This window comes from Ahaetulla prasina, chromosome 1, assembly GCF_028640845.1.
Source record: "Ahaetulla prasina isolate Xishuangbanna chromosome 1, ASM2864084v1, whole genome shotgun sequence".
Lineage (NCBI taxonomy): Eukaryota > Metazoa > Chordata > Lepidosauria > Squamata > Colubridae > Ahaetulla > Ahaetulla prasina.
This window is the reverse complement of record NC_080539.1, coordinates 93,442,082-93,468,808: the sequence shown is the minus strand read 5'-3', so window position 1 is coordinate 93,468,808 and position 26,727 is coordinate 93,442,082. Positions and strand designations below refer to the sequence as shown.

The 26,727-nt window shown below is 37.2% G+C and overlaps 1 protein-coding gene across 9 annotated transcripts in view; it reads left to right on the top strand.

Annotated features, from left to right (window-relative positions):
- The window catches only part of ARID1B (AT-rich interaction domain 1B), a 489,414-nt gene that overhangs the window by 264,043 nt on the left and 198,644 nt on the right, over positions 1-26,727 (top strand). For all 9 annotated transcript variants that reach the window (XM_058168923.1, XM_058168915.1, XM_058168857.1 and 6 more), the window contains exon 5: positions 26,366-26,407. In XM_058168923.1, coding sequence (XP_058024906.1) covers positions 26,366-26,407 — 42 coding nt within the window. The remainder of the gene's footprint in view (positions 1-26,365; positions 26,408-26,727) is intronic.

The window sequence follows — 26,727 nt, the reverse complement described above, 5'->3', positions numbered from 1 at the left end:
CTGAATATGCATATACATATTGCAAAACTGATGTTTGAAATTTTACTATGGCATGAAAGTACAGATAATCCTTGACTGATGACCAATTAAGCACAAAATTTCTGTTGCTAAGCAAGGTATTTGTTAAGTGAATTTTTATGAACTTCCCTTTTATGAACTTCCTTGACATAGTTGTTAACTGAATCATTGCAGCTTCCCTATTGACTTTGCTTGTCAGAAGGTCACAAAAGGTGATCATATGACCCAGGGATCCTGCAACCATCATAAATATGAGTCAGTTGCCAAGTGTCTGAATTTTAATACACGTGACCATGGGCCTGCTACAACAGTCATAAATGTGAAAAATGATCATAAGTTACTTTTTTCAGTGTCTTTAACTTCAAAAAGTCACTAAATGAGCTATTGTAAGTCAAGGATTACCTGTACGGTAAAGCAAATTTAACTCAGTTATAAAATAAAGCACTACCTATCTTTACTATTCCACATTGTGCATTCTGGTGTTTCAAATCCCCAGGTACTGAAGTTTGTAAAAACTTTCATATAGTATAATTTATCATATAAACCAGTATGTTTAACCCACAAAATGTCTGCCTATCTATGAATCTCCATAGGTGGATACATTTCCCTGCCTTTTCATCGTCAGGAGAGAAAATTAGTAATTTTCTTGGAAATCAGTCTCTGATAGTCTTTCACTACAGGTAGTCTGTCCACAGGTACCATTCAGAAATATTTTCTGCCTTTTCTTACTTTTTGCCAAATGGATATGTTTTAGCAGGGGTGAAATGCTCCCGGATCGGACCGGATCGCGCGATCTGGTAGTAATGGCAGCTGCTGGTTCGGAGGACCAGTAGCAAAAATCCCTGGCCCCGCCCCCCTGCCTCTGCTGAGCCCCACCATCTGCAGAGGTGGTGTTTTTTTTACTTTTAAAAGCCAGTTTTGCTTCAGCCGAAACAGGCCTTTAAAAGTAAAAAAAAAGCCTTTGAGGATCCCGCCCCTCAGCTGAGATCGGCAGAGACTTTAAACTTTAAAAAAAAATTTAAAGTCTCCTCTGGCGATCTCACCTGAGTTCCTCATCAGCAGAACCTTACTTGTACTCTTACTTGTAGAAAACATGTTTTCTACAAGTAAGAGTAGAGATTCTAAGGCACTTACCTGATTACTGATGAACGCATGGCTCTTTTTCCAGCCCGAAAGCAGTTTCAGTTTCACTCTAACTACACAAACACACAAAATCTCAGAAAGCTGTATGTGGCATATTGTGTGTGTGTTAGTTGTGTGTGTGTAAAGTGTGAAAGTTGGTTTTTGAGCTTTTTGTGGCAGTGTGAAGTGCAGCTGCTTTTACATTGTGAGTCAGTTGTGTTGTGTTGTGTGTGTGTAAAGTGTGAAAGTTGGTTTTTGAGCTTTTTGTGGCTATGTGAAGTGCAGCTGTTTTTACATTGTGTGTGAGTCAGTTGTGTTGTGTGTGTGTAAAGTTTGAAAGTTGGTTTTTGAGCTTTTTATGGCTATGTGAAGTGTGAAGTGCAGTTGCTTTTACATTGTGTGTGAGTCAGTTGTGTTGTGTTGTGTGTGTGTAAAGTGTGAAAGTTGGTTTTTGGTACCTCTTATTGTTTTTTTATACTTTATTTATTATTTTTATTATTTATTGTTATTGGCCACGCCCACCAAGCCATCTGACCACCAAGCCATGCCCACCAATTAAGCCACGCCCACAGAACTGGTAGGGAAAATTTTTAGATTTCACCCCTGCGTTTTAGTTTCCACACAAAACAAAACTGATACAGTAAAACGCAAGGTCCGTAGGCCAAATCTGGGTACTTAAATCTGGCCCACAGAGCCAGCCTGGAAATTGCAAAGAACCAGCCCGCGGTGCTTCGCCAGTCAAAACGGTGTGATGGCGTGCACGGACCCCCACTTCCTATTTTTGGCCTGGACGGCCTCCTGCAGCAGTCTGCTGGCCAAAAGGGACATGGGGGGTGCACATAGCTCCCACATGCCCCATTTTGGCTGGCAGAGTCCTGCAGGAGGCTGTCCTGTCTCTCCCCGCCATCCCACAGAGAACCAAAATGCTGATCCGGCCCTAGAAGAAATCCAGTTTGACACACCTGCAGTAAATAGTTGTAAATGAAGGCCTTTTTCTGAAATCTAAGCAGACTAAACACAGATAATAATGGAGTCTAGCGAAGATTTCATGGCCAAATATTCTGCATACATCTATTATTTTGGAAAAGGCGGGATTTTGTTCATTTTTGGATATCATTGTAAAGGAGTAAAACTGTTTCCACCTCCCCTGCCACTTATATACAAAAATCTATTTGTTTCTCAATTTATTTTACTTCAAAACTGATCAGTTGGAGGCCATTAATTCTAATTGGGAAATGGAAATTATGTATGTGTGCTTCACCCATGGTGAAGTATGATAACAGTGCAAAATTTATAAGGCAGTGTTTAAATATTATTCTTCAGTTTGTGAAATATTGGCACGTACATATAAAAGTATCTTTTTTTTCTACATTATAAGTGGTTTATTTCCATGTTTCTTCTTCCCACTATAGAGAAGCCACCACTTCTTATATATAGAATACTTACGTGCACTATGACTTGAAATGTAAGAAACTGTAATCATTCATAATCTATTTTTATGCAGGAAAAAGTTGAACTTTTAGCATTCAGTGTAATCTTTCTGGTGAAAAATTCTACGTAATATTTCAAGAGTTTCAGTTAGTTTCAATGTAGCATGTGTGTGTATTTGTAAAAAAAACAACCCTTTATTATTTTTACAAATAACTCAAGGCAGTGAACAAATCCAACACACCTTCCTCCTTCTCTTTTCTCCACAACAACTCTGTGAAGTTGAGTTGGGCTGAGAGAGTGTGACTGCCCCAAGTCATCCAGCTCGCTTTCATGGCTAAGGCTCACAATCTCCTGTTTTCTAGCCTGGCGCCTTAAACACTAGACCAAACTAGGGTTAGGGACAGAGGGAGAGAGACAGAGAAACAGAAATAGAATAGTATATAGCTGTCCAGACTAGCCCCTCAGTGAGATGGATGCCAAATATAATAAATAAATAAAGATAAATAAACAAACATATGTTTGACAATTGAGTTTGAATAGGGATAGCCTAGCTGGTTATTTGGTATAGTTTATAACTTATGCATCATTTTATATCATTTTTCTTTTTAATTATGTATTTTCTGTTAACATATAGATTTTTGTATTTCTTACATCTTTATATATTTTGAATGAAACATAAAAGGGCAGAGTTATATTTTCCATTGTCCCATATGCTGCAATGTTAATATATAAATTTGTAAAACAATAATTCATACTAGCAATATTTTAGGATATATTATAGTAATAAAAGAGCACTTATATCTCAGTGTTGTAAGCAGAAAATCATAGGTGTTTAGTTTCTGCTTTTATATTTAATTTGAAATCAGATAATCTCTGCCGATTTGAGATGGGACTGTTGGTAATTCTAACAAAAGCATTCTGGAGTTAAAATATTGTGAACATATAATTGGTTGGACACAGCACAATGATGAAATATAACAATTATGGAATATGGAATACTTCAGTAAACCTGGAAGCTAAAATGGAGAATCTTGTAATTTTATAACAGAATTTAGAAAGGTTAAAATTATAGTACAGAATTTAAATGTATGTTTTCTTTAATGACACACACACACATCACACATATTTTTTAATCATGCTTTGTATTATATTTCACTATTGTAGTTTTTTAAAAATAAAATAAGAAAAAAGAAATGGACACATAGTAAAGTATATGACACAGTCATTTCTTTTGCAGTTGTGATTCCAACCACCTCAATTTTGAGGTGTTTTTTTTAAAAGGCAAAATTAAATGTTTCACTTTTTTCTTTTGCCATTTCCTTTACACTTTTTTCACTACTAAAACAGCTCCCAGGTTTGCAAGATTGAAATATTTATATATTTCAAAGAGAGAAAACTTTCCAGTGTTGTTTCCTTCCATGGAGAAATTAGTTTACTATTCATGATGTCCAGAGGCTCCAATCAAAATCATCAAAACTGTATTGAGCTATTGTGACACAAACTCTGTCCCTTTTATATATCCATGATATTACAGTGCATGTACAGGAGGAGCAGAGCTAATGTTCCATTGGTATGACACAGGATTCATTATTGTGCCATTCATCATAATCTCTAACGTTATTCTATTATGCTGCTTTTAAAGCTGTTTGGAAAGATGGTTTAATAGTGGACAGGACCACATGGTTTGAGGTCCTGGGCAATCGAGCACGAGTGAGAGAGAGATTTATACCCTCTCTTGGGCCCCTCTCACACACTCGTACTCGATTGCCCAGGACCTCAAACCATGTGGTCCTGTCCACTATTAAACCATCTTTCCAAACAGCTTCCTGTTCCTGTGTATTCTGTAATGTATTCTGATTGGTTGTCAGACTCCCATAGGGCAATGCAAGGATAACTTTGTAGGTTGTCTTGATTCCCAGGCTTGGTTGAATCTTGCTGAGTGATGCAATCTCCCCAGGTGCCATATGGCGAATTCTGTTGTTAGATAGGTAGAGGGCTAATCCTATCATGTCCTGAGGGCCATGTCTTAATCCCATCACCCTGGAGTTGAAGGGGGAGGGCAAGAAACTGCAGGGAGCTGCTTTGTCTTTAAAACATGTTTCTCCTTTTCTCATCCAGAGAAATATAATATTCTGCCTTTTTAATATTTCCTAAAACATTTCATTCTTCTAGGAGGTGAGTGAGTGCTAACTTTCTTCAAGCTAAACTGTCATGAGTAAAAGGAGTGGATAAATGGTTAAGGACTGAGAACAGAAACAGAGTAGGGGATAATTCCTGTAATAAACCAAATAGGAGTTTTCAATTTAACTTAAATGATCTGGAATTAGGAAGAGCAATGAGACAGCTAAGTTTACTACCATATTAACATTACATTGGTTAACATGGTTAAAACAAATTGTAATTGTAAAAATCTACAAAAGAATATCTTCACACTGGATGGTATTCAGTAATTGACAAATGTAATACGTGTAAACAAGCGTGAAATGATGGAAATGTGCAGTTATGCCCTTTTATTTAATTACTTTGAATCAGAAAAAAAATCAGCAAAGAAATCTTGGGGTTATAGTGGATTGCTTCATAAAAATATTAATTGCTGTGATATAAAAACAGTAAATTCCCTTTCAATTCAGTAGAGAGTAAGAAATTTAATATTCACTGTATATACAAATTTAGAGTGAAACATTGTTTGTAAATTCAATTCAATAGTAGCAGATCAAAAAAGCTATATACTCAGAAAGGTGTGGGGAAAGGCCACAAAAATTATCAAGGAACTGACGAAAAGTCTGTGGTGTTTAGAGTTTTTTATTCTAAAATAGAAGAGCAGGAGATACTACAAAATGTATTAAATTATTGATAGCATGGAGAATATAGTTTTGCTTATGCTATTAGAAGCAAGCATCATCTAATAGAACTAGTAGGAGACTGACAGATAAAAGTAAACACTTTTTCATACAGCAATATATATTTATTTGTTTATTAAATTAAATGTATATAGTTGCCCATCTCAAATAATCTTCCCTTAATTTTGGAACTCACCAGCTAGGTATTTGGTGTAGGAATCAAAGCACCTTTAGCAGAGCTGAATACTGTATGCTTGTCCAACATTGGGAAGGCCATCACTGGTTTAATTGGTTTCATATCAGATTACTCTTACTATTATAAATATTTTCCTAACTTTCTCCTACAATCTACCTTCCTATAATTTAGACCTATTCTTCTATTGTACAGTAGACAACAGATCATGACTATCTTACCTTCAAATGTTGATACAACCATATAGATTATTTCAAGGTAGTTATGAATTCACCAAATTATCATGCCACTCAACCCATGTTTAAAGAGCTTGACAACTAGAACTGGGATAATTTATCAGATGCTTTGCTGAAATATGTCCATCATTCCTGCAGTCGAATAAAGTTACTCAATAAAAGAAAAAATGACTTGTTTTTAATAAATCCTTGTTAATCTCTAATCACTAGTTTACAGATCAAAAGCTTAATTGGTCTAAATTTCTGAGTGACCATAATTTTTTATTTTTTATTAAATATAGGAAGTGTTTGACCTCTTTCAGTAATTTAGAACATCACTTCAAGATTTTTCCAATATTACTTCTCTTATCAACCTTATGCTGCAATCCTCTACTTTCAAAGTGTTCTTCACAATTGCCAAATATTTTTGTATTTTGCCATTTTATTGCAAAATAGAGCTATTTTATGCAGCTACAATGCATTCAGAAAATATCCAGACCACCTTCATTTTTGTCAATTTTGTTATGCTGCAACCTAATTCTACAAGTTGTTGAAAATAATTTTTTCTCATTAATCTACACTCAGTACCCCATAATTACAAAATGAAAACAGAATTTTAGAAATCTCTGTAAATTTATTAAAAATAAAAAACTGAAATAACACATTCCCAGAAGTATTCAGACCCTTTCCAACAACACTTGAAATTTAGCCTCCCATTTCTCTTCTCACAATGCATACTGTAGCAGAGCAAAAGCCATGAGGTCAAAGGAACTGCCTGCAGAGCTCAGAGACAGGATTATTGCAAGGCCCATATCTGGGGAAGGCTACAATAAAATTTCTGTTGCACTGAAGGTTCATAAGAGCACAGTGGCCTCCATAATTCTCAGCTAGAAGTTTGGCATAATCAGGACTTTTCCAAGAACTGGTTGCCTGGTGAAACTGAGATTTGGGAGAGAGGGGCCTTAGTAAGGGAGGTAACCAAAAACCTGATGGTAACTCTGTTTAAGCTCCAGGGATCCTGTGTGACAGAGGTAGGAGATAGGACAGAGTTCCAAAAGGACAACCATCACTGCAGCCCTCCACCCATCTGGCTTTATGGCAGAGTGGCTAGACAGAAGCCTCTCCTGAATGCAAAATACATGAAAGCCTGCTTGGAGTGTGCAAAAAGCACCTGAAGGACTGTCAGACTGTGAGGAACAACTCTCTCTGGTCTGATGAAACCAAGATTGAACTGTTTGGCCTCAATTCTAAACATCATGTCTGGAGGAAACCAGGCACCAGTCATCACCTGCCCAATATCATCCTAGCAGTGAAGCATGGTGGTGGCAGCATCATGCTGTGGAGGTGTTTTTCAGCTGCAGAGACTGGGAGGCTGGTCAGGGTTGAGGGAAAGCTGAATGAAGCAAATATGGGGATATCCACAATGAAAACCTGTTCCATAGCGCTCAGGACCTCAATCTGGGCCAAATGTTCACTTTCCAACATGACAATGATTCTAAGCACACAGCCCAGACAACACAGCAGTAGTTTAGGACAGCTCTATGAATGTCCTAGAGTGGCCCAGCCAAAGCCCTGACTTGAACCCTATTGAACATCTCTAGAGGGACTTGAAAATCACTATCCACCAACTGTCGCCATCCAACCTGACTGAGAGGATTTGCAAGGAAGAATGGCAGAAATCCCCCAATCCAAATGTGCAAAGCTTGTCGCGTCATACACAAAAAGACTTGAGGCTGTAACTGCTGCCAAAGGTCTTCCACAAAGTACTGAGTGAAGCATTTGAATACTTATGCCAATGTGATATTTCAATTTTTTCTTTTTAATAAATTTACAGACAATTTCTAAAATTCTGTTTTCACTTTGTCATTATGGCATATTGGGTGTAGATTAATAAGGGGAAAAAAGAATTTCAACAACTGTAGAATCAGGCTGCAGAATAACCAAAATTGACAAAAGTGAAGGGGGTCTGAATACTTACTGAATGCACTGTATTTTTTTATTTTGAACATATCTGAATAAGTCCGTTCTGTTGGTCTCTCTACTTTTGTGATACTGACACTGACTCTCCAATTTTTTGTTATCTGTGCAAATTCTTCCTTAGTAACTAGTTCTCTTTTTTACCTCCTGTATGTGTCTTTTTTATTTTATTCTCAGTACTTTTTTAGGCAACAATATATGCTTTCTCATTTTTTAGGCATTGGAATTATTTGCAGTTGTACTTTCAATTTATTTAGGAATTTACTTTTAACTTGAGTTTCATTTCCATCTCCTGCCATTGAATCTGTGTAAGTATTGCTCTGAATTCAGTAAAATCTACTTTCCTGAAGACCAAAATACTATTTTTATTGCATTTCATATTAATATTTTTTATAGTTGAATAGCCATTTGCTGTCTTTATTGCTACCTTCATTTCATTGATTAAGTATCTCTGTTGGTTTGCATCTGCTGAAGTATAGCCAATCCATTTGTATCTTCTTTCTGAATGAGAGAAGGATACGTCAGGAATTAACAGGAGGAACCATGCTTCGCTAAGCTGTTTCCCAGCAGATGGAGTAATTAAAATCCTACATTACTGTTCTTCATGTCTCCTTGGAAGAGCTGCCAGTTGCTTTTAAAAAGCATTGTTCACATTTTATTTTGGTTGGGCACTCAGTAGAAGGTAACCAGCTGCAGCATTATTTCAACTTTTTATTCCATTTATTTTAATCCAGGTGTCTTAGTGGCCTGTCAGGTTCATTCTTTAGGATTTATGAGGAGTGGTTATTTCTTAAAATATGGGGCAACACCTTTTATATTACTGAGTTCCTTATGAATAAGCGAAATTTCAGTTTTTATATTCTAAACATAGATGTTACCTCATGTCTCAGCTTAACATTATCTTCCTATGTTAAGATTTTTAGATTTGTTGCCTTATTGTGTGTTTTCAATCCTGTATCCACAGTGATCTACCTTAAAGCAGAAGTCCTGTAAGTGCAAAAGATAGCTCTCTCCTAATCAGAAATTTCTGGCTTTGAATGGCTAGGTGCTGTTCAACTAAATCTCCCATTTCCATTGACACTTAGCCCCGCTGGCCAGCAATGATGGAGTCTGTAATACAGGGTATTGGAAACCAAAACTAGGAAATACTACTGATATCTGATATCTGAGAGTTATCTACTTAGGCTACATTTCAATTCCAGCCAGATATCCAAATTTTTAGTTCATTAGTTGAACTAAATTGTATTTGGGCAACTATTATATGATTACATTATTATAGTTAGCATAGTAATTTAGAGTTGTAACTAAAAATTGTGAGTGGCAGTTGAAAACTCTAATAGCTGTTGTTTTACTAGAACCTCCCTAAAAGGCCCTTTTCTTTCACTCAGTTAAATGTGTCTGTGTGTTGTTGTGTTGCTTTGGTCTGTTGCTTGCTCAAGCTTTTTTCCCCTTTCCCTCTCCATGTTGGCCCACATATCAGCAGAGTTAATCATTCATTAGCGTAATAATTTAACTGTTTATATTGGTGGCTAGGAACTGCTTTTGAAAGGGGAGTGTTTTTCAAATGGGAAAAAAATATCTTTCTACTAGCAAGCATTTTTTTTTCTCAGGGAACAACTATTTTCATAAGAGGCTTGACTTTATTGTGAATTATAGATGACAAATATGTTCAAGTGGCTGACCCAAGTCAGAGCAATGTATCCCAAAGATTGTGGGAAGGGCCTATTGGAAGGAAACAACAAGCGAAGCATTTAACTTTTATGAAATCGTGGGAAGATCTATTATTGCTGCTTTTATAGGAAATGTGAGGCCTCGGTTCAGTATACAAATCTATACTATAAAAAGATAGTTTATTTCAGAAGTTGGGCTAAATGTTAGGGATTGCAACATAAAGAGCTCGGTGCAGAAAGCCAGCAGCCGAAAATCCCCAGCAGTCTCTCCGGGCCTGTCCCTCCCCCGGCTGAGCTCTAGAGATTTTATGGCAGCGCTTTCTCTCCCGCTCTCCTCCTCCCTTTCCTGCCTTATCCTCCACCCCCGTGCTTTGGCTCTTGGAAAAAAGATCCTCCAGCCTGACTAGAAAATCAGCCTTGTTTCCTCAGAAACCGCAGCTGCTGCTAGAGGGAGAGAAAAAAAAAACACGTCAGGCTGGCCCTCCAACAGGCACAGATGTGCCTTTGTAAATCTGTATAAATGCTGAGCAGGCTTGCGTGCTGAGGGCAGATATCCTCCCCTCCCGAGGCCGGGGCCAATGCAAATGACAGGCCGTTTCTCTTTTCTTAAAGGCACCCCTCCCTCTGAGCTCCCCACTCCACCCGTGCCCTATTTTCTCTTTAGTTGTCGTTTGCTGCATTAGGGTTAGAGCTAGGTTTTAAAGTTTAAACCTCCATAAATCTAGGAGTCGCACACTCATAAAGGCTCTGGCAACTAATTTGCTCCCACGTCTCCTTTGCTTTGTTCTTATCTCACAGCCCTCAGCGAGTTGCGGACTTCTCTATTTTTTGCCGTCTTAAGTTGTTTTACACATTTTCAAAAAGAGTGTGTGCGTGTATATGCGCCACATTGCAGGGTAAATTCTGCCGTTCGCCGAGGGCGCGCACAAGGCAGGGAGGAATTTGGGTCGAAACTTTCTGCAGCCATAGGGAGGATGTGCTTAAAATAAAATTGTTGCCGGGATAATTTACGACGAGGAGGGCTGTTTATTGTGCCATCTTTAAAGACACAAATCCACCCTCTCCTGTTTTCTCCCTCGTCTCGCTTGTCCTTCTTGGAGCCTTTCTTTTTCTTCGCCTTCCCCTCCCCCCTTTTAATATAACTTCCAGGCGGATGAGTTGCAACTCGTTCTGCGTAATTAAAAAGAGTGGATGATGGTTGGAACAGGATGGAAAATAAGAGCGCGGGGGGGGGAGGGGGAGGAAAAGAGCTAGGAGAACGCTGAAGCGCTAATGCTGAAGCAGACAAAAACAGGTCGGGCTGATCCGGAATGGGGGCTGGGACGGTTCCCTGTCATTGGCTCTTGCCGAGGCTCCGAAGCAGCTGTGCGAGACGAGCGCACGAGGCCGGTTGCTGCCCAGGCGCTTCGCTTGTTCCATCTCAGAACTGCTCGTCGGAGCCAAATGCAGCCTCATCAACCTTGACTGGCGGAAAAACCGACCCAGGGCATTTGTGGATCCTGTAAAACAGAACTTTGCCTATCCTGCAGATCTTTTGAATGTTATAGGGATTTTACATAGGCCGTTATTATATTTCCCTCCCTCTAACTTCTTACATATATATATATATATATATCCCTGCATTTATATCCCTTAAATTCTCTAGGTCTCTCTCCTTAAGACTTACAAATGTATGTTATCTTAATACTACTTATTCTGTATGAACCTACTATTAGTTACTCTTCCTTTCTTTTGAATTTGCTTGAATCTGACTCTTTTTCATTACCCTTTCAAATTAAACTCAAATTGTGAATAATGAGGAAGAGCATCTTTGAGCTGTGTGTCAGCTGAATATTGATTTGTGTTTTAGAGTATTTCAGATTTCAGCTCTCTTCTACATCTGTAAAAATAAGACTAATGAAGGTCAACCAGAAAAAGGTGTAAGAAGAAATAAGAAAGAAAAATACTATAAATCAAATGGATACCCCTCTCTCTCTCATACACACACACACTATATCTTATCTGTCTGTCTGTCTGTCTGTCTATCTATCTATCTATCTGTACACACATACATTTGTCCTAGACTACTATAGAAACAAATGACAAGATGATGTTCATATAACTTTAATCCCCCCCTCCATCCCAGTCAATAGAGCAGAGGAAGAACTGATGCAACAGGACAAGGACTGAATCAACGCAATCTGTTTTATTGGATGCCAGGTTTTTTTTCATATGTACTGTATATACTGTATAAGTGTGACTTTATCTTCAGTGTTATATGCACTAGTCAGTTATTTTGAGTCTGTAGTGCTTCCTAACTTGTGAATTTTAATTAAAGAGGCAAGCTCACACTTTTCTTAAAAAATACGTTTCTCTGGTTTTATATATATATAGGGATAGAATTAAATGTCATCAGAGAATGCAGTGATAATAGTGTAGAATAATTAAATACATTTGCCTTTCATCAACCACAGTCTGAAGATTTTGAGAACACTTACAATTTGCTTATCCTCCTTAATGTAGATTATCTACTGTAGCCTGGTAGATAATCACTGGTAATGTTTAGTCTGAAATAAATGTTTCGGGGTATGCCTCTTAAGAAATAATTGTTCAGTTCCATAGATTTAAAAAAAGTAACGTAATTGCAGAAATACTATTGCATTTAAATATTTATTTATATATATTAATTATATTTAACTTTTTTTTGAAAAATATTTTACAAGTCATATTTTAACTATAATATATTTTACCATATAAATTCTACTGTTATATAGCAGGAGATGTAGGACTAATTGTTGAATTACCATAGTAACAATTGCATTAAAATGAACTTTTTGTGCAGCATTTTATATTTGAAATAATATAATTCATTTTATCAATATCCATGTAAATATTAAAGATCTAGATTTCAAGATACATACAATATGGAAATGGGTTTTTCAGCTGTTTATTGACTTGTTCACTTATTTCCTTTGTTTATTTCTCTTGCTCTCAGCAAAACAAGTATTCTACCTAAGTATAATCCCATAGCCAAAGCAAAAAGTTTTTTACAGGTTCCCTTGCTTAGGCCATAATTGTTTAGTATGCAGTCCCTTAAACTGCAGATATTTGTAAACTCCTTGAAAAGGCAATTATAATGAAGGTTATCAGTGACTAGTTTTTATTTGATCTGAAGCACAAGTTCTTTATTTGAAAGAACCACTTTTTTTGTTGTGTGGAATACATTTGTATGCATGAAATGAACTCTAAAAACATGAAAGTGTTTGAAAAGATTTGCCAAGGCTAGATAGTTTAGAGATTAAAGCTCTAGCCTTTCACCTTTGAGGCTGCACTTTGAGTCTTTCCTCAAAGCCTGTGTAAAATGAGCTGCTTGGTCTGTGCTCAGTCTTCAGTACTTTCAACCCCAAAGTGCAGAACTGATATAGACTATTATTGGAGAATACAAATTTAGTTATAGAATTTGAAAGTATTGTATAAAGTATTTACACTTCTATTATATTTATGGATTTTACGTATGTAGACAAACAAAATAATGAAAATACATCTCTATAGAAATCATCAGAATTCTGCCTTCACGTAATCACATGTGCATGTCTGAATCTGTAGTCTAATCCTGTTTGTTTATGTCTCTGCTTGCATTTATTAGCTGCTAACTTGAATTACAAGTAGTCCTATAATTCAATATGATGGAGTTCTAAAGAGCTATTTAATGATCTGTCCTTGAAATTAGAACTGCCACCCTCTCCTGATGGACACGTGATGGTATTTTGGGCATTTGGTCACTCTACAACTGGTTGCTGAGCACCCCTTGATCGTCTGAATCTTCCCCAGAAAGTCAATGAAGAAGCCAGCAGGGAAGCTTGCAAACTGTCTGCTTAACAACCGAGGTTCTGGAAAATTCTGGATTGTGATTGTTGAGCACAATGGTGACATGGGTGTCTCACATAATAATCACTTCACTCAGTGACTTAAATTCTGGTCCCAGTTGTGGTTGTAAGTCGAGGACTATCTGTAGTTTTGGGTGGGAGAGAAATACATGTGTAAAAGTCACCCTGTATTGTAGACCTGATCTTACTTTATTATTGTGAAATATCTATATTTCATAGAACTTTTTTGTTTGCATTGTTAGCTAATCACAATTTAAAATTAAGAATTTTTCCATATGAATTGGCTTATTTTTTGAGAATTGTTTCTTGCTGAAGTATAATACCTATATTGCACATGGTCATGCACTACCCTTTCTGAATGCATAAATCATTTCACAATTAATAAATAGAATTATAGAATAGATGTTGGAATTTGAAAGTGATTTAAAATAGGAATCCCAAATCCACAGGCCTTTTTGCAGCCCTCCAGCTCATTTTGTGTAGCGTACACCCTCATTCTGTATAACCCATACCCACACACAGAACAAAAGAAGTACAGCAGCAGCTTGATAGTCCTTAGTCTGACCAGAAAGTGAAATGCAGCTTGATGCCTGAGGGCAAGCCATAGTACAGAGAAGGTGCAGTGATCCCAAACTATGATAGCCTCCCAGGACATCTCAGTTGGAAGGAAATCAGTTGCTTGCCTTCTCCCTTTGGTGTTTCCACACTGAGCGCTTCTCATCTTCCACTGCCATCTCATCAGAACATCAGAAACTCCTCACTGCTCTGTGTTCTTGTGATTATGACTGTGGCTCTAATGCCAACTAGCCAGCCGACTTAGCGTCTGCCACTCTCCAGTTAGTGTCTTTGTCAACTGGCAAAGGCATGAGGATGTCAAAGGAAACCACAACTGCCTATGTATCCTGGCCTTGCCATTATGGGAACGAAGCCAGATCACCACATATTCCAGTTCTTCCCTGCCCAGTTCCCACTTCCTTCCCTTGCTTTTTCCAAAAAAAAATTCTAATATCTACACAAAGCCCTATTCCTTGCTAAAGAAAAACCAATTTTCTGCTTCTCACAGAAGATTTACTTTAGCCCTGCACAAATCTTTGAACAGGTGTTTCGCTTCAAGGAAGTTTTATGCAGAACAACCCTTCAAAGCAGCTTCATAAGGTTATGTGATTCACCCACTTCTAAAAGTGGAGCAATGCATTCTGTGATGTGAAGCAGTTCAACAAAGGGAAGTACGTTGCCCCCTGTGTGTCGGTGAGAAAGAACATGTTCCATGCAACTTAAAATACCTCATAGAAGTAAATCCTGCCAGTTGGCATAACTGCATATTGCATATATTTTGTAATCAACTTGCTTCATTGTAGGAATTGCCTATCTTGTTTGCTGGAATGGTCACTCATTCAGAATTGTGTACTTTTCCCTAGCTACTGGCAACTTACATACATCACATACAAATGTTTCCCATAGATTAAGAAATTATGTAAAAGGGTCTTCTATCCTTAAAGGCCAGCATCATTATAACTTCAGAATCAGATCCTCTGAATTAGAATGCTTAGAAACAAAATATTCTTTGTTTTTTTTCCTTCCCTTTTGTATAGTCCCTATTAATGGTTTCATTTTTCTTCTGAAAGGATGTAAGTCTTTAGAAGGCAATAGCTCTTACACTATTAAACTCACTTGTCATAGACATTATAGTGTATCATCATTGTTGCAATTTTCATTATGTTTAATGCAATTTTTTATGCAGTTTTCATTATGTTTTAATCAAATATGCTTCAGATCAAAAGCAGAAAAGTCCTTTAGTTTAGTTCTTAAGCAAAATGCAACTTCTTGGGATCAATGCTGCTGGCAGCCCCAAGAGTCCCAAGAAAATCTTGTGATTGAAGAAATAGGCTGCTGTATTCAGCCAATGTACACTTTCTAGCTATTTGCATAAAAGATCCAGCTGCTTTAAGGATAGCTCCCACATGACCACTCCTATATTACTGCTAAGGATGTATAGCTTATGTAGGATGGAGACCGTTGTGGAATTATATATTTTCACAAAAATGATGAGGACAGGGAATTTACAATCATTTCCTTATGCTTTCCAGCAAGCATTATGAAAATCACTAGTGAAACTACAATCTATACCTCCTATGAGATATATTTGTACATATGGACACTCCCTCTTTCCATTTAATTAAATGAAATGCTAAAAAATTGATTCTTCCCCTCTTTTATGAATTTTAACCGTTTTTCCTGACTAGAGTTCTAAAATTCAGTTGAAAGCTGACAACTATAGCAAAATATGATTTCATCTATTAAAGATATTAATTCTGTCTGAGATAGAATTTAAAGGCATAGTGGAATTGTGTTCCTCTCAGTTGGATAGCATTCACTGTTTCATGAATATTACTTATTTCAATATTCATTCTCATTAATATTGTATATACAAATACTCCTTTGCTGCTTTTCCTTAGTTCTTTCAAACTCACAACAGTCTTGAAAGCAGTTATTTAGTTGTTGCACAAAGCCAAGCAATCACTAGATGAGAGCCAAGAGATACAAGACTCTGTAACTCTTTGGGCAGGGGTCTGCAACACTGGGAGCCACAAAACCTTTCCCGTGCCTGACTATTTCTTGAGCGGCCACAAAACTAGCATATATATTGAATTAAATGTTCTGTTTTCTTCTTAAACTTTTATTTTTTTGGATTTATTCATGGTTGGCCTACCAGGGGTTGAGAAGCTCAATAAATCACGTATCGGAGGGTGTTGCACATCGACAGTTTTGATGCATATTTTGAGTGACGGAGCCACAGCAGAGGCGTGAAAGAGCCACATGCAGCTCCAGAGCCGAGTTGTTGACCCCTGACCTAGTGGATAAAAGGTCAAACAGATGACTAGCAAGCATTTAGTTTATAGGAATTAAGGATATATTGGGTGACAATAAGATGGGGAAGGGAAAAAAATGTGATAGAATATCAAGAACAAGATGCATGCCAATTGATTGTGGCTTTTCACATGGTGAATTATGATAGGGTCAGAATTTCAGTTTAGGAATTCACCAATTAACAGCCCTTAGAATGTGGTATGTTAAGGTTATGGGGCAAGCAAGACTAAACAGGCTGATTCTGGATGCACTATGGTGACATCAAGTTTAAGGGCAGCATGATTTCTGGAATAGGATGTGGGCAATGATAAAGCAGAATGTTTTCACAGAACAAAGTCAAAAATAAACATAACTGTTAATGTGATGTATATAACATACTGCTTGTTAGCTGTTAAGTAAATGGCAATGTAACATCTGAACAGGAGCCATGAGTAAGCTATGAGTGCTTATTTATTACATTGATGGATCACTGAAAAATCACCAAGAAACAATATGCGGTAAAATTTCATAAATAAAATGTGCACAAACAAGTGAAAAGAGAATACAATTAAATTAAGAAAATGTGAAGAGGAAGCAACCAGATTCACACTTGTAGAGTTATATTTTTTGCCTGTGGAATCCCGGTATTGCCTGCTCCTGGGAACATACAGATAAAGTTTTATGGAGTGGGGAAGGAGATCAGTCCTGAAAGTTTTGTGGGTGAACGTTTTTTTCAATTTAAATAGTAAACTGTAGCAAAAATAATTGATCTAGAGCTCAACTGTTAGAACATAGAATTTCCAACATAGGGTTTATTATAATTTCTGAAAATATTAATATTTAATTTTACATCCAAATAATAAGGACATGTATTTTGATCTCCATTATAAACTCTATTCTGCCCTTTAATTAATGCCTGTAAGATTGCCATTTTGATCTAGAAAAATCCCATTGAAATCCATGAATCTTACTTTTGAATAAAATGCATGTGGTATGCTATAGATTATTATGTACATGATTTGGTTAGTGTTACACAACATTATAAAAATAGATTTGGGTATCTTTGATTTAGCAATTTTCCCACTATCGCTACCTAAACTTTGTAGCTTTGAAGATACATGCTTATATGATCAGAAATGGGTGACAAACACCAATGCTTTAATTAGCAAGCAAACTATTAGTATGCATGCTTATTCAGAAAATACATAAATTAGAAAATTGATTTTAATCAATTATTTAAATCAGGTCTTTTCTGGGGTGATTTAAATCATTTTGATTTAAATCAATTTGTCCTGCCCTGCTTTCCCTGGATCCCACACCTTGTAAATTCTCCTCATTCTCCCTATTAGCATATTCAGACAACACAGAAGCTCAAGGACACTTTGCTTATGCAGTGGTATTACAATAGAAATGACAGTGTTCCTTCCATTTGCACATATCAATATATCACTAACAAATATTTAAAAATTCAAAAATATGTATTTAGAATAGAATAGAATAGAATTTTTTATTGGCCAAGTGTGATTGGACACACAAGGAATTTGTCTTGGTGCATATGCTCTCAGTGTACATAAAAGAAAAGATACGTTCATCAAGGTACAACATTTACAACACAATTGATCAATATATCAATATAAATCATAAGGATTGCCAGCAACAAGTTATAGTCATACAGTCATAAGTGGAAAGAGATTGGTGATGGGAACTATGAAACGATTAATAGTAGTGCAGATTCAGTAAATAGTCTGACAGTGTTGATGGAATTATTTGTTTAGCAGAGTGATGGCCTTTGGGAAAAAACTGTTCTTGTGTCTAGTTGTTCTGGTGTGCAGTGCTCTATAGCGTCGTTTTGAGGGTAGGAGTTGAAACAGTTTATGTCCAGGATGCGAGGGGTCTGTAAATATTTTCACGGCCCTCTTCTTGATTCGTGCAGTATACAGGTCCTCAATGGAAGGCAGGTTGGTAGCAATTATTTTTTCTGCAGTTCTAATGATCCTCTGAAGTCTGTGTTTTTCTTGTTGGGTTGCAGAACCGAACCAGACAGTTATAGAGGTGCAAGTGACAGACTCAATAATTCCTCTGTAGAACTGAATCAGCAGCTCCTTTATTGAAAATTTATTGAGTATTAATGGGCCACCTGTCAGGATAATCTCCCAAGTTACTTCCAATTTGTAAACAAAAAAGGCAATAACTACTATTTGAAAACAAAGCAAAGCACTTTCTTATCAATCATTCCACAGATCAGTACTTGTGTTTTCAATGAAAATATATCACAACTGATTTTTAAGTACAATAAAAGGGAATGCAATCACCCTCAGATTTTATTTTAACTAATTAGTTTTATTGCCTTGAATTAAAATAATTGACCTGTATGATTCTATCAAATACTACATCATTCCTTTGAACGGCCCTGTTCTGAATATGGGCCCTATTACTATGCTAAAAAAGGCCAATTTCTTGCGTTTACATGCTGTTAAAGTAGCATTAAACTAAGCTGTGCGGCTATTCTTAGTGATGTCAGAACTGACTCATTAATTATGGCACTGATTGTGGAATTCCATCTCTTCCTAGTTATGACTCTCCAAATGCTGTAAGTTTTCAGCACAAGACAAAAAGCATATTTGCTTACCCAGACCCTTGGTTGCCTTTTTTGCAACTATGCTTTGTCATTATTGCTCTTGTGATTTTTTTTCTTAATTTGTTTTTAGATAGATACATGTTTCTTTTCTTCTTTTCTTCTTCATGTATTTTGCTTTGATAAAAATGATAAAAATTATAATGATAAATGATAATGATAAAAAGTCACTACATTTAAAATCAATAAACAAGGAATAAAGACACTGCTCCAACCACATATTCAGTGAAAACTAATTGAAAAGTGATCAAATACTACTAGTTTCACATCATAATACATTCTTATTTCTTTATTTAATTTCTCTAATAGCCCATCACAAAGGGTGACTCTGGGCAGCTTACAATTCTAAAACGTTTAAATTAATATTATTATTTTTTAAATTATCTAACTGTCAAGTTTAAAGCCAAAGATGGAGCCCCAGGTACATAGCCAAGATTTAGAGCCCACAACAGGGTTGGAGCCATTGTGCTTTCCAAAGGGAAAATATTCCATAGGGCAGGGGCTACAGCAGAGAAGGCCCGTCTTCTGGTCCCTGCCAGGCAACACTCTGGCTGATCAGTTCCACAACATGCCCAATCTGTTAAAACCAAATTGCATGGGTTCAGTTGGAAAAAGTCCCTCAGGAAATCTGGTCCCAAGCCATGCAGCTTTTTAAAGGTGACAACCAGCACCTTGAATCGCATCTGAAAATATACCAATAGCCAATGCAGCTCACACTCCAGTGGGGCTTACATGTGCCATGTATCTAACATCACTTACTATCCACGAAGCTGCATTCTGCACCATTTGGTAGCCTTATGATGAAGGTTGGATCTGAATGAGACATTACAAGAGCATGAGTTATGGTGACAGAGCTGCCTAGTCCAGGAAAGGAAAACTGGCACATCACCTGAAGGTGTGCAAAGAGTGTTGTAGTTACGGCTGCCACCTACTCTTTGATCAGGAGCTGTAAAATCTAGGGGGATCCCTAGATTGCATACTGGGCCTGTCTGGGCAGTGCTTCTCCCTATAGAACCAAAGATTGAAAGGCCTTGTCACCAGAGGGACCAAATATCCACAGCCACTCAGTCATGCTGGGGTTAAGTCTGAGCTTGATTTGCCCCATCCAGATCCCAGCAGCTTTCAGATACTAGGTTAGGACATTCATGGCGCAACTCAGAGGGCCTGGAGTAGAAATAAAAAGCTGGGTGTCATCTGTATATTAATAATACCTCATCCCAAATTGAAAATCAGAATCATGTCAGAGTAGTCTCCAAGAATAATCTGTTATGGATTGATCATGAAGACCTACGGTTTCCAGCTGAAAGTACTCAAATGTATCAGTAATGTACAATTGATCTTGGACAATAATCTTTCTCTGATAAAGGCCTCAGGTAGTAGAATTTTATGTTTATAGATAGCTAAACACTGCTCACCAGCACAACGGACAAAAAGAACTCTGCTGCAGACCGAGATCTATGATTTTTGCCTGTATCTATCCTGCATTCTATCCAGATGCATTTCATACATGAAAATCAAGGAGGCCAGACTTAATGCAAAAAAATAAGTGGACACAAATCAGAGATCAGAATCTTGCTCTTCATAAACCATTAGAAATTCTCAAGAAAGGAAATTTAAAAACAAATACCATTATGAAACAAATGGATTTCCACCCTATATCTTTAGCTTTGTCATGTTGCATATGTTAATTGGTTCAGCACTTTTCATTTATAAGCAGATTTGCTCCATATATGTCACCTTCTTAAATTTATTTATTTATTTATTTATAATTTTAATTTCTATACCGCCCTTCTCCCGAAGGACTCAGGGCGGTTTACAGCCATATTAAAACACATAGCATACACAGTATACATCACAAATTTAAAAACGGATTTAAAACAAAATATTTAACAGGCCTAATTAACTAAAACGGTCATAGACCGATATAAAACCCTATTAAAATTTAAAATTATAAATGTGTCATGATAAAAGAGTTGAGGTGCACGTGTGTGTGTTTTTGTTTGTTTGTTTGTTTATTACATGCGTACACAGCCTCTCACAGGTTGACGCAGACTGTTTCCTAAATGTATGTATTAATTAAATTGAATGGAAAAAGTACATGTTTACCTTAATGTGACCCCCAAATCCCATTTTGCATATAAGGTATTTTAGCACACTTGTGCACATCCACCATTCAACTTCCTTAATATTCACTTATTATTACAGTGATGCCTTACCTCTCCTGTGGAAGCTTTAGGTGCTCACATGACAGGAGAGGGAAGCTCCCATTACAGCCAGCCAACAGGAACCCATGTTAGGTAAATTGTGTTAAGAAATTTTGAGAAATCACAAATCACTTTGTGACTTGAATCTGTCTCCTCAATTCATGTTCAACATAAAGAATGGCATTTCAGGCCAGTATAAAATTTCTGCTCAAATGTAAATAAATGTGGAGAGCAAGTGAGGAGACTTCAGTTGTTGGAAAATTACTTTGAGAAAGGAAAGTGAAAAAATAGGACTACATTGATGGTTGCTTTGCGGGAAGATTGTATTTTTCTATTTATTAGACCCTCTGAACATCAGCTAAGATGGGGCTGCTGCATATGGCCTGCAAATTTTGGGGAAACCACTGGTAGGCAACAAAGTTAGTTTTCTGCATTTTCCTGCTGCTACGTAGTATCAATCTAGATTTTTGCAGTCTAGATCTTTAGGCCTAGTTAGCTTAAACTCCAGTGTAAGAATAGGGGAGGAACCTTAGTACAAACAACTGAAAGAAAGGGCCATTTGATATGATTTTTTTTAATTTGCATTTATATCCCGCCCTTCTCCGAAGACTCAGGGCGGCTTACACTATGTTAGAATTGTTTTGATTGTTTTGAAACCATAACTGAAATTTGAAAATATTTATACTAATTTGTCATATCAGCTACTGTAAATATTAACTATTACTATTGCTTATTGCTAACACTGGGTCATGTTTTGAAGTTAGTTTTCAGGCATATTTCTTACTAACAGACTCCCACTGAAATCTGGAGGAATAAATTTGTAGAAAGCCAAGCTTAAGAATTTATCACTATGCAAAATACTCATACGCATGATAATGTCCTTGCATCATGTTAAGTGTTTTCTTGCAAAATTATGTCTTGAAAACATTGTAACTGGTAAAATAGCTTTGAATACTGCTCCCCAGCCAATTTTTGTTATTTCTACTTTTCAATACATCTGTAAGTGAAGCAGTTTTGGGGGGGGATGTAAGATAATCGTAATAATACACTATATGTTCTTCTTTACTAGCAGCAATCTTTTTCTATTACATACCATTGCCCTTAAATCTACTTTGGTTTGTAAAAGAGCAAATGAAGCAAAAATTTCAGTTACCAGGATTATAAATGTTAAGCAGCAGACCATTTATTTGCATGCATTAATGAGAAAATTATGAGGAGTTATACTTTGCAGAACACAGTTCAAAGGCTTACTTTCCATTCATGGATAAAGTGTTCTTTTCAGGACTCCCCCTCCCCTTTGTGCATGAATGCATGGGAAGAGCCAGTAAGTTCACATGTACAAAAAAATATGTAAACCCAATGGCTAGAATTGATTTTGGTAACTTTGCTTGGATGACTTCTTAATCTGATTCCCTCAACACTGTCAGACTATTTACTGAATGTGCACTACTATTAATCGTTTCATAGTTCCCATCACCAATCTCTTTCCACTTATGACTGTATGACTATAACTTGTTGCTGGCAATCCTTATGATTTATATTGATATCTTGATCATCAATTGTGTTGTAAATGTTGTACCTTGATGAACGTATCTTTTCTTTTATGTACACTGAGAGCATATGCACCAAGACAAATTCCTTGTGTGTCCAATCACACTTGGCCAATAAAAATTCTATTCTATTCTATTCTATGATGCTTTATGTGCATTATTGTTTTTGCTTGTTTTTTAGGTATATTTTGACTGAATGGTGTAAACTCTTGCTAATTTATATGTTTAAAAATGAATGTATAGGTAGTCCTCGACTTATGACCACAATTGAGTCCAAAATTTCCATTGCTAAGCAAGACAGTCATTAGGTGAGTTTTGCCCCATGTTATGACCTTTCTTGCCATAGTTGTTAAGTGAATCACTGTAGTTGTTAAATTAGTAACATGGTTGTTAAGTAACATAGTTGTCACAAAAAGTGACCATGTGACTCTGGGACACTTCAACCATCATAAATACATGCCAGTCACCAAGCATCTGAAGTTTGATAATGTGACCACGAGGATGTTGTAAGTGTGAAAACTGGACATAAGTCACTTTTGTCAGTGCCATTGTAACTTCAAATATTATTATACGAATGGATGTAAGACAAGGACTACCAGTATAGAACTTTTGTAAATAGAGGTTGTAGTGCTCTTTTGTTCAAAATTTGTATCAATTAAAATGTTAGCTGCTATTCAAAGTCTACACTGAGCAAAATGTGGCAAATTAAAAAGTCTCATATGTCCTGCTGCTTTCTTCATTGTGAAATACTAATGAGAAATCCAGCACAATCAACTGTCAGGATATATCATAATAGCACGCAGGGAGGGTTTGGGGAATATTCCCCTGTGAACACCTAAGAAACTCAAAGGGGAAAAAAAGTAGTTTTAAGGCTTCCACTTTCTACTATGTTATTAATGGCTGGAAAAGTTTTTAATACAGTGGAATCCACACAGCTACAAATGGCCTTTGTTTAAGAGTAGGTTACTTGAATACATAAGTGAACCTATTATTTACTTTGATCAGTGAAAAACAGATGAGTAATGCCAAGAGACGTTATTGGGCTTTTTTCTTAGGCGTATGATAAGATGTTTGCCCAAACTGTCTTAAGTACTCCTCTGCTTCCACTAGACGGGGATTCCTTCTAAACCAGGTGGTAATTTGTTAAGAGCAATTCCTGCAGTCCTTACATTTTGCAGGAGTGCCCAGGAGGGTTTATTTTACCACTGTGTGCTTTCACAAACGCATCCTTTTGTAAGGGTGATGACATAAAACTAAAAAGAGTATGCATATATTACGGAGAGCAAAATCCTTTCCTATTAACAAGTAGAACTTCATGTGCTTAGAGCTAGCAGCCCAGATTGCGATCATTAGGCCAGAACTGCATGGCTGTTAGGTTAGGACCTCAAATTTCTCCTGCCCGGTGCAAACTGCCTCCACTTCAACCTCTCCACCTGCCTATTTCTCCCATTTCTCCCTTTTTGGCGACCCTGCACTCCTCTACCTGTTCCTGCTGTATTCCAACACTCCTCCCAGCTGACCTTCCTGTTTTTGTCTCTCTGTTGCTGGCCTGTGATTCCAGCTCTGGCCAAAGAGGAAGCAGGGTTGAAACAGTGGAGGAGATAGGATAGACAGAGGAGCCTATCTTCTCCTGCTAGTGCAATGATGGATAGCTGGCAGATTGTGGAGAGCGTAGCAGGATAGGCTGGGAAGATAAGGCAGAGCAGCTCCATCGCTAGGTGAAGAAGTATGAGAGATGGCATGTCCCAGGTAAAGGTGGTACCTGTGGGAAGCACTATTTGGGGTGGCAGCAGAACTGGAGGAAGTGCAGCAGAGGTGGGTTTCAGCAGGTTATGACCAGTTCTGGAGAACCGGTAGCGGAAATTTTGAGTAGTTCAGAGAACCAATAGTAAAAATTCTGACTGGCACTGTCCCCATCTATTCTCTGCCTCCCAAGTCCCAGCTGATCTGGAGGAAATGGGGATTTTGCAGGAACCTTCCCCTGGATTGGGGAGGGAATGGAGATTTTACAGTATCCTTCCCTTGCCATGCCCACCAAGCCACACCCACAGAACCGGTAGTAAAAAAATTTGAAACCCACCAACTGAAGTGCAGGGATACGGTTTATGTTGGAAATGTTTCTGGAGAACTGGCTTGCAGGCTCCAGTCAGGGGTTGGAGATGAGCCAATGCCAAGAGAGCCTCCTGCAGGCCCCCCGTTTGCTTGACCCAGCCCTCCTTTTGCAGAGCCTAGCAAAGGGTTAGCGGCTTCCAGTGCACTTCCAGGTCTTCCAGCGGCTTCCGGGTCTTGCAGGCCTGGCATGCTCCCATTGCCAGATGAGACTCCACTGCCCTGCTGCACTTGCTGTGTGTCCCCCAGGTGTTTGCTTTACAAGCCCCTGGTCCCCAGGCCAGTAGCAGGAGGAAGAAAAAGCCAAAGGTTAACTGGGGTGGGTAGGCAGTGGAGGACAAGGGGAGAGATAAGCCCGTGGGGGGAGTTGAAGCAGAGGTTATTCATGAAGGTAGGAAAAATGTGAGCCCGAGAGCTACCTACTGCTATGTGACTCTTTCAATGAATTCTTTTTAAAGCATTAGGTTTTAAAATTTTCTTGTAAGAAATTTCAGGATTAAGATAGTTTGTTTTCAGGTATTTTCTTAGAGTTTTTCTTATAGATACTCCTCAACTTATCATTGATCACTTATCTAGCATTCAAAGTTACAATGGACCCATCCACCCCAATTTGTACTTACGACCTGGTTCGAGAGTTCTGATTGCCCCCTGTAGTCACATGACCACATTTCAGGCACTTGGCAAACGATCCCCATTTATGGCTGTTTGCAGTGTCCCATGGTCAAATTTCTAAATTTCTAAATTTTATATGAATTTTAACGGGTTTTTAGATTTTAAATGTTTTAAAGTTTCGGCCAACTGTATAATAAGTTTTTTAATTTTGTTCTTAATTGTATATTGTTTGTGTTTTTTATTTTGGCTGTACACCGCCCTGAGTCCTTCGGGAGAAGGGCGGTATAGAAATCTAATAAATAAAAATAAATTAAAAATTTTTTAAAAATAAATAATAATGGTCACATGACCATAATTTATGTCGTTTTTCTCAAAAACTGGTGTTTATTTCCAATTTTTGGCAAAACACGTAGCAGACAATATATTTGCTTAATGACTGAGGCGATCACTTAATGACTAAAGATTCACTTAACAACACAATGGTGATTTTATTTATATTTATTTATTTATTTACATTTTGTGTTTCTAGACAGCCCATCTCCCTCAGGGAAGGACTTGCTTAATCACAATCAAGGAAAACAACTTTGTAAAACTGGGTGATGACCTGCTTTACAAATGTAGTGACTTACAACCACGCTCCATTATGGTCATAAGTCAAGGACTACCTGTAGTTTTAAAAAAAAGACAGTTTTGAAGCTACTGTCCCCTTTAATATAACCGCCTCCCTAATAAATGTGACTGATTTCTGATATTAATGCTAGTCCCATCCAAGACAAGAATACAACTTGCCTTCTGGGGACAAATTATTGCATATATATATATATATATTGTGCCACATTTTATTTGGCTACTTTTTATTAGGGCATAAAAAAACCTGATTTGTCAAGTCTTCCTCACTTCCTCCAGCCCTAAAAAAGGATTTTTATATTTCTGCTTAGATTAGCACTGCGTTTTTTATATATGGATTTAAGTGACACAGTGTGTCTGTTCTAGCTTGTACTTTTCTCACAAACTCTGTGGCTCTGTTCACTTTTAAGTGACTACTTTTGAAATTTTATTTCTCCTTATAATTTCAGGTTGAAGTTTTAGCCTCGGAGGATGCTTCATTTGGACTCAAGGTCTGTAGATGATGAAATTTCTTTTCTTGGGTACTCTAAGTTTAAATTTAATTTTATATGAGAACATTTACTTTTTCCTGAAAATTATATCATTAATTTCTGTCCTGTAATATTTTGAGATTATTTCAATCAAGATGGCATTTCATATTGTGTTTCACTTTTTTTCTAAATAAATTTTCTTTGCAAGAGAGATCAGGTTGGAATATGAGAACACGTTATAAAGTATAATCACCTTTTAAATATAACATTTCATAGAGGATGGATTTTGTTTTGAAGTTTAGTAATGTGGCTCCTGCCTCTGTACTGAGACCCAGAAGTTG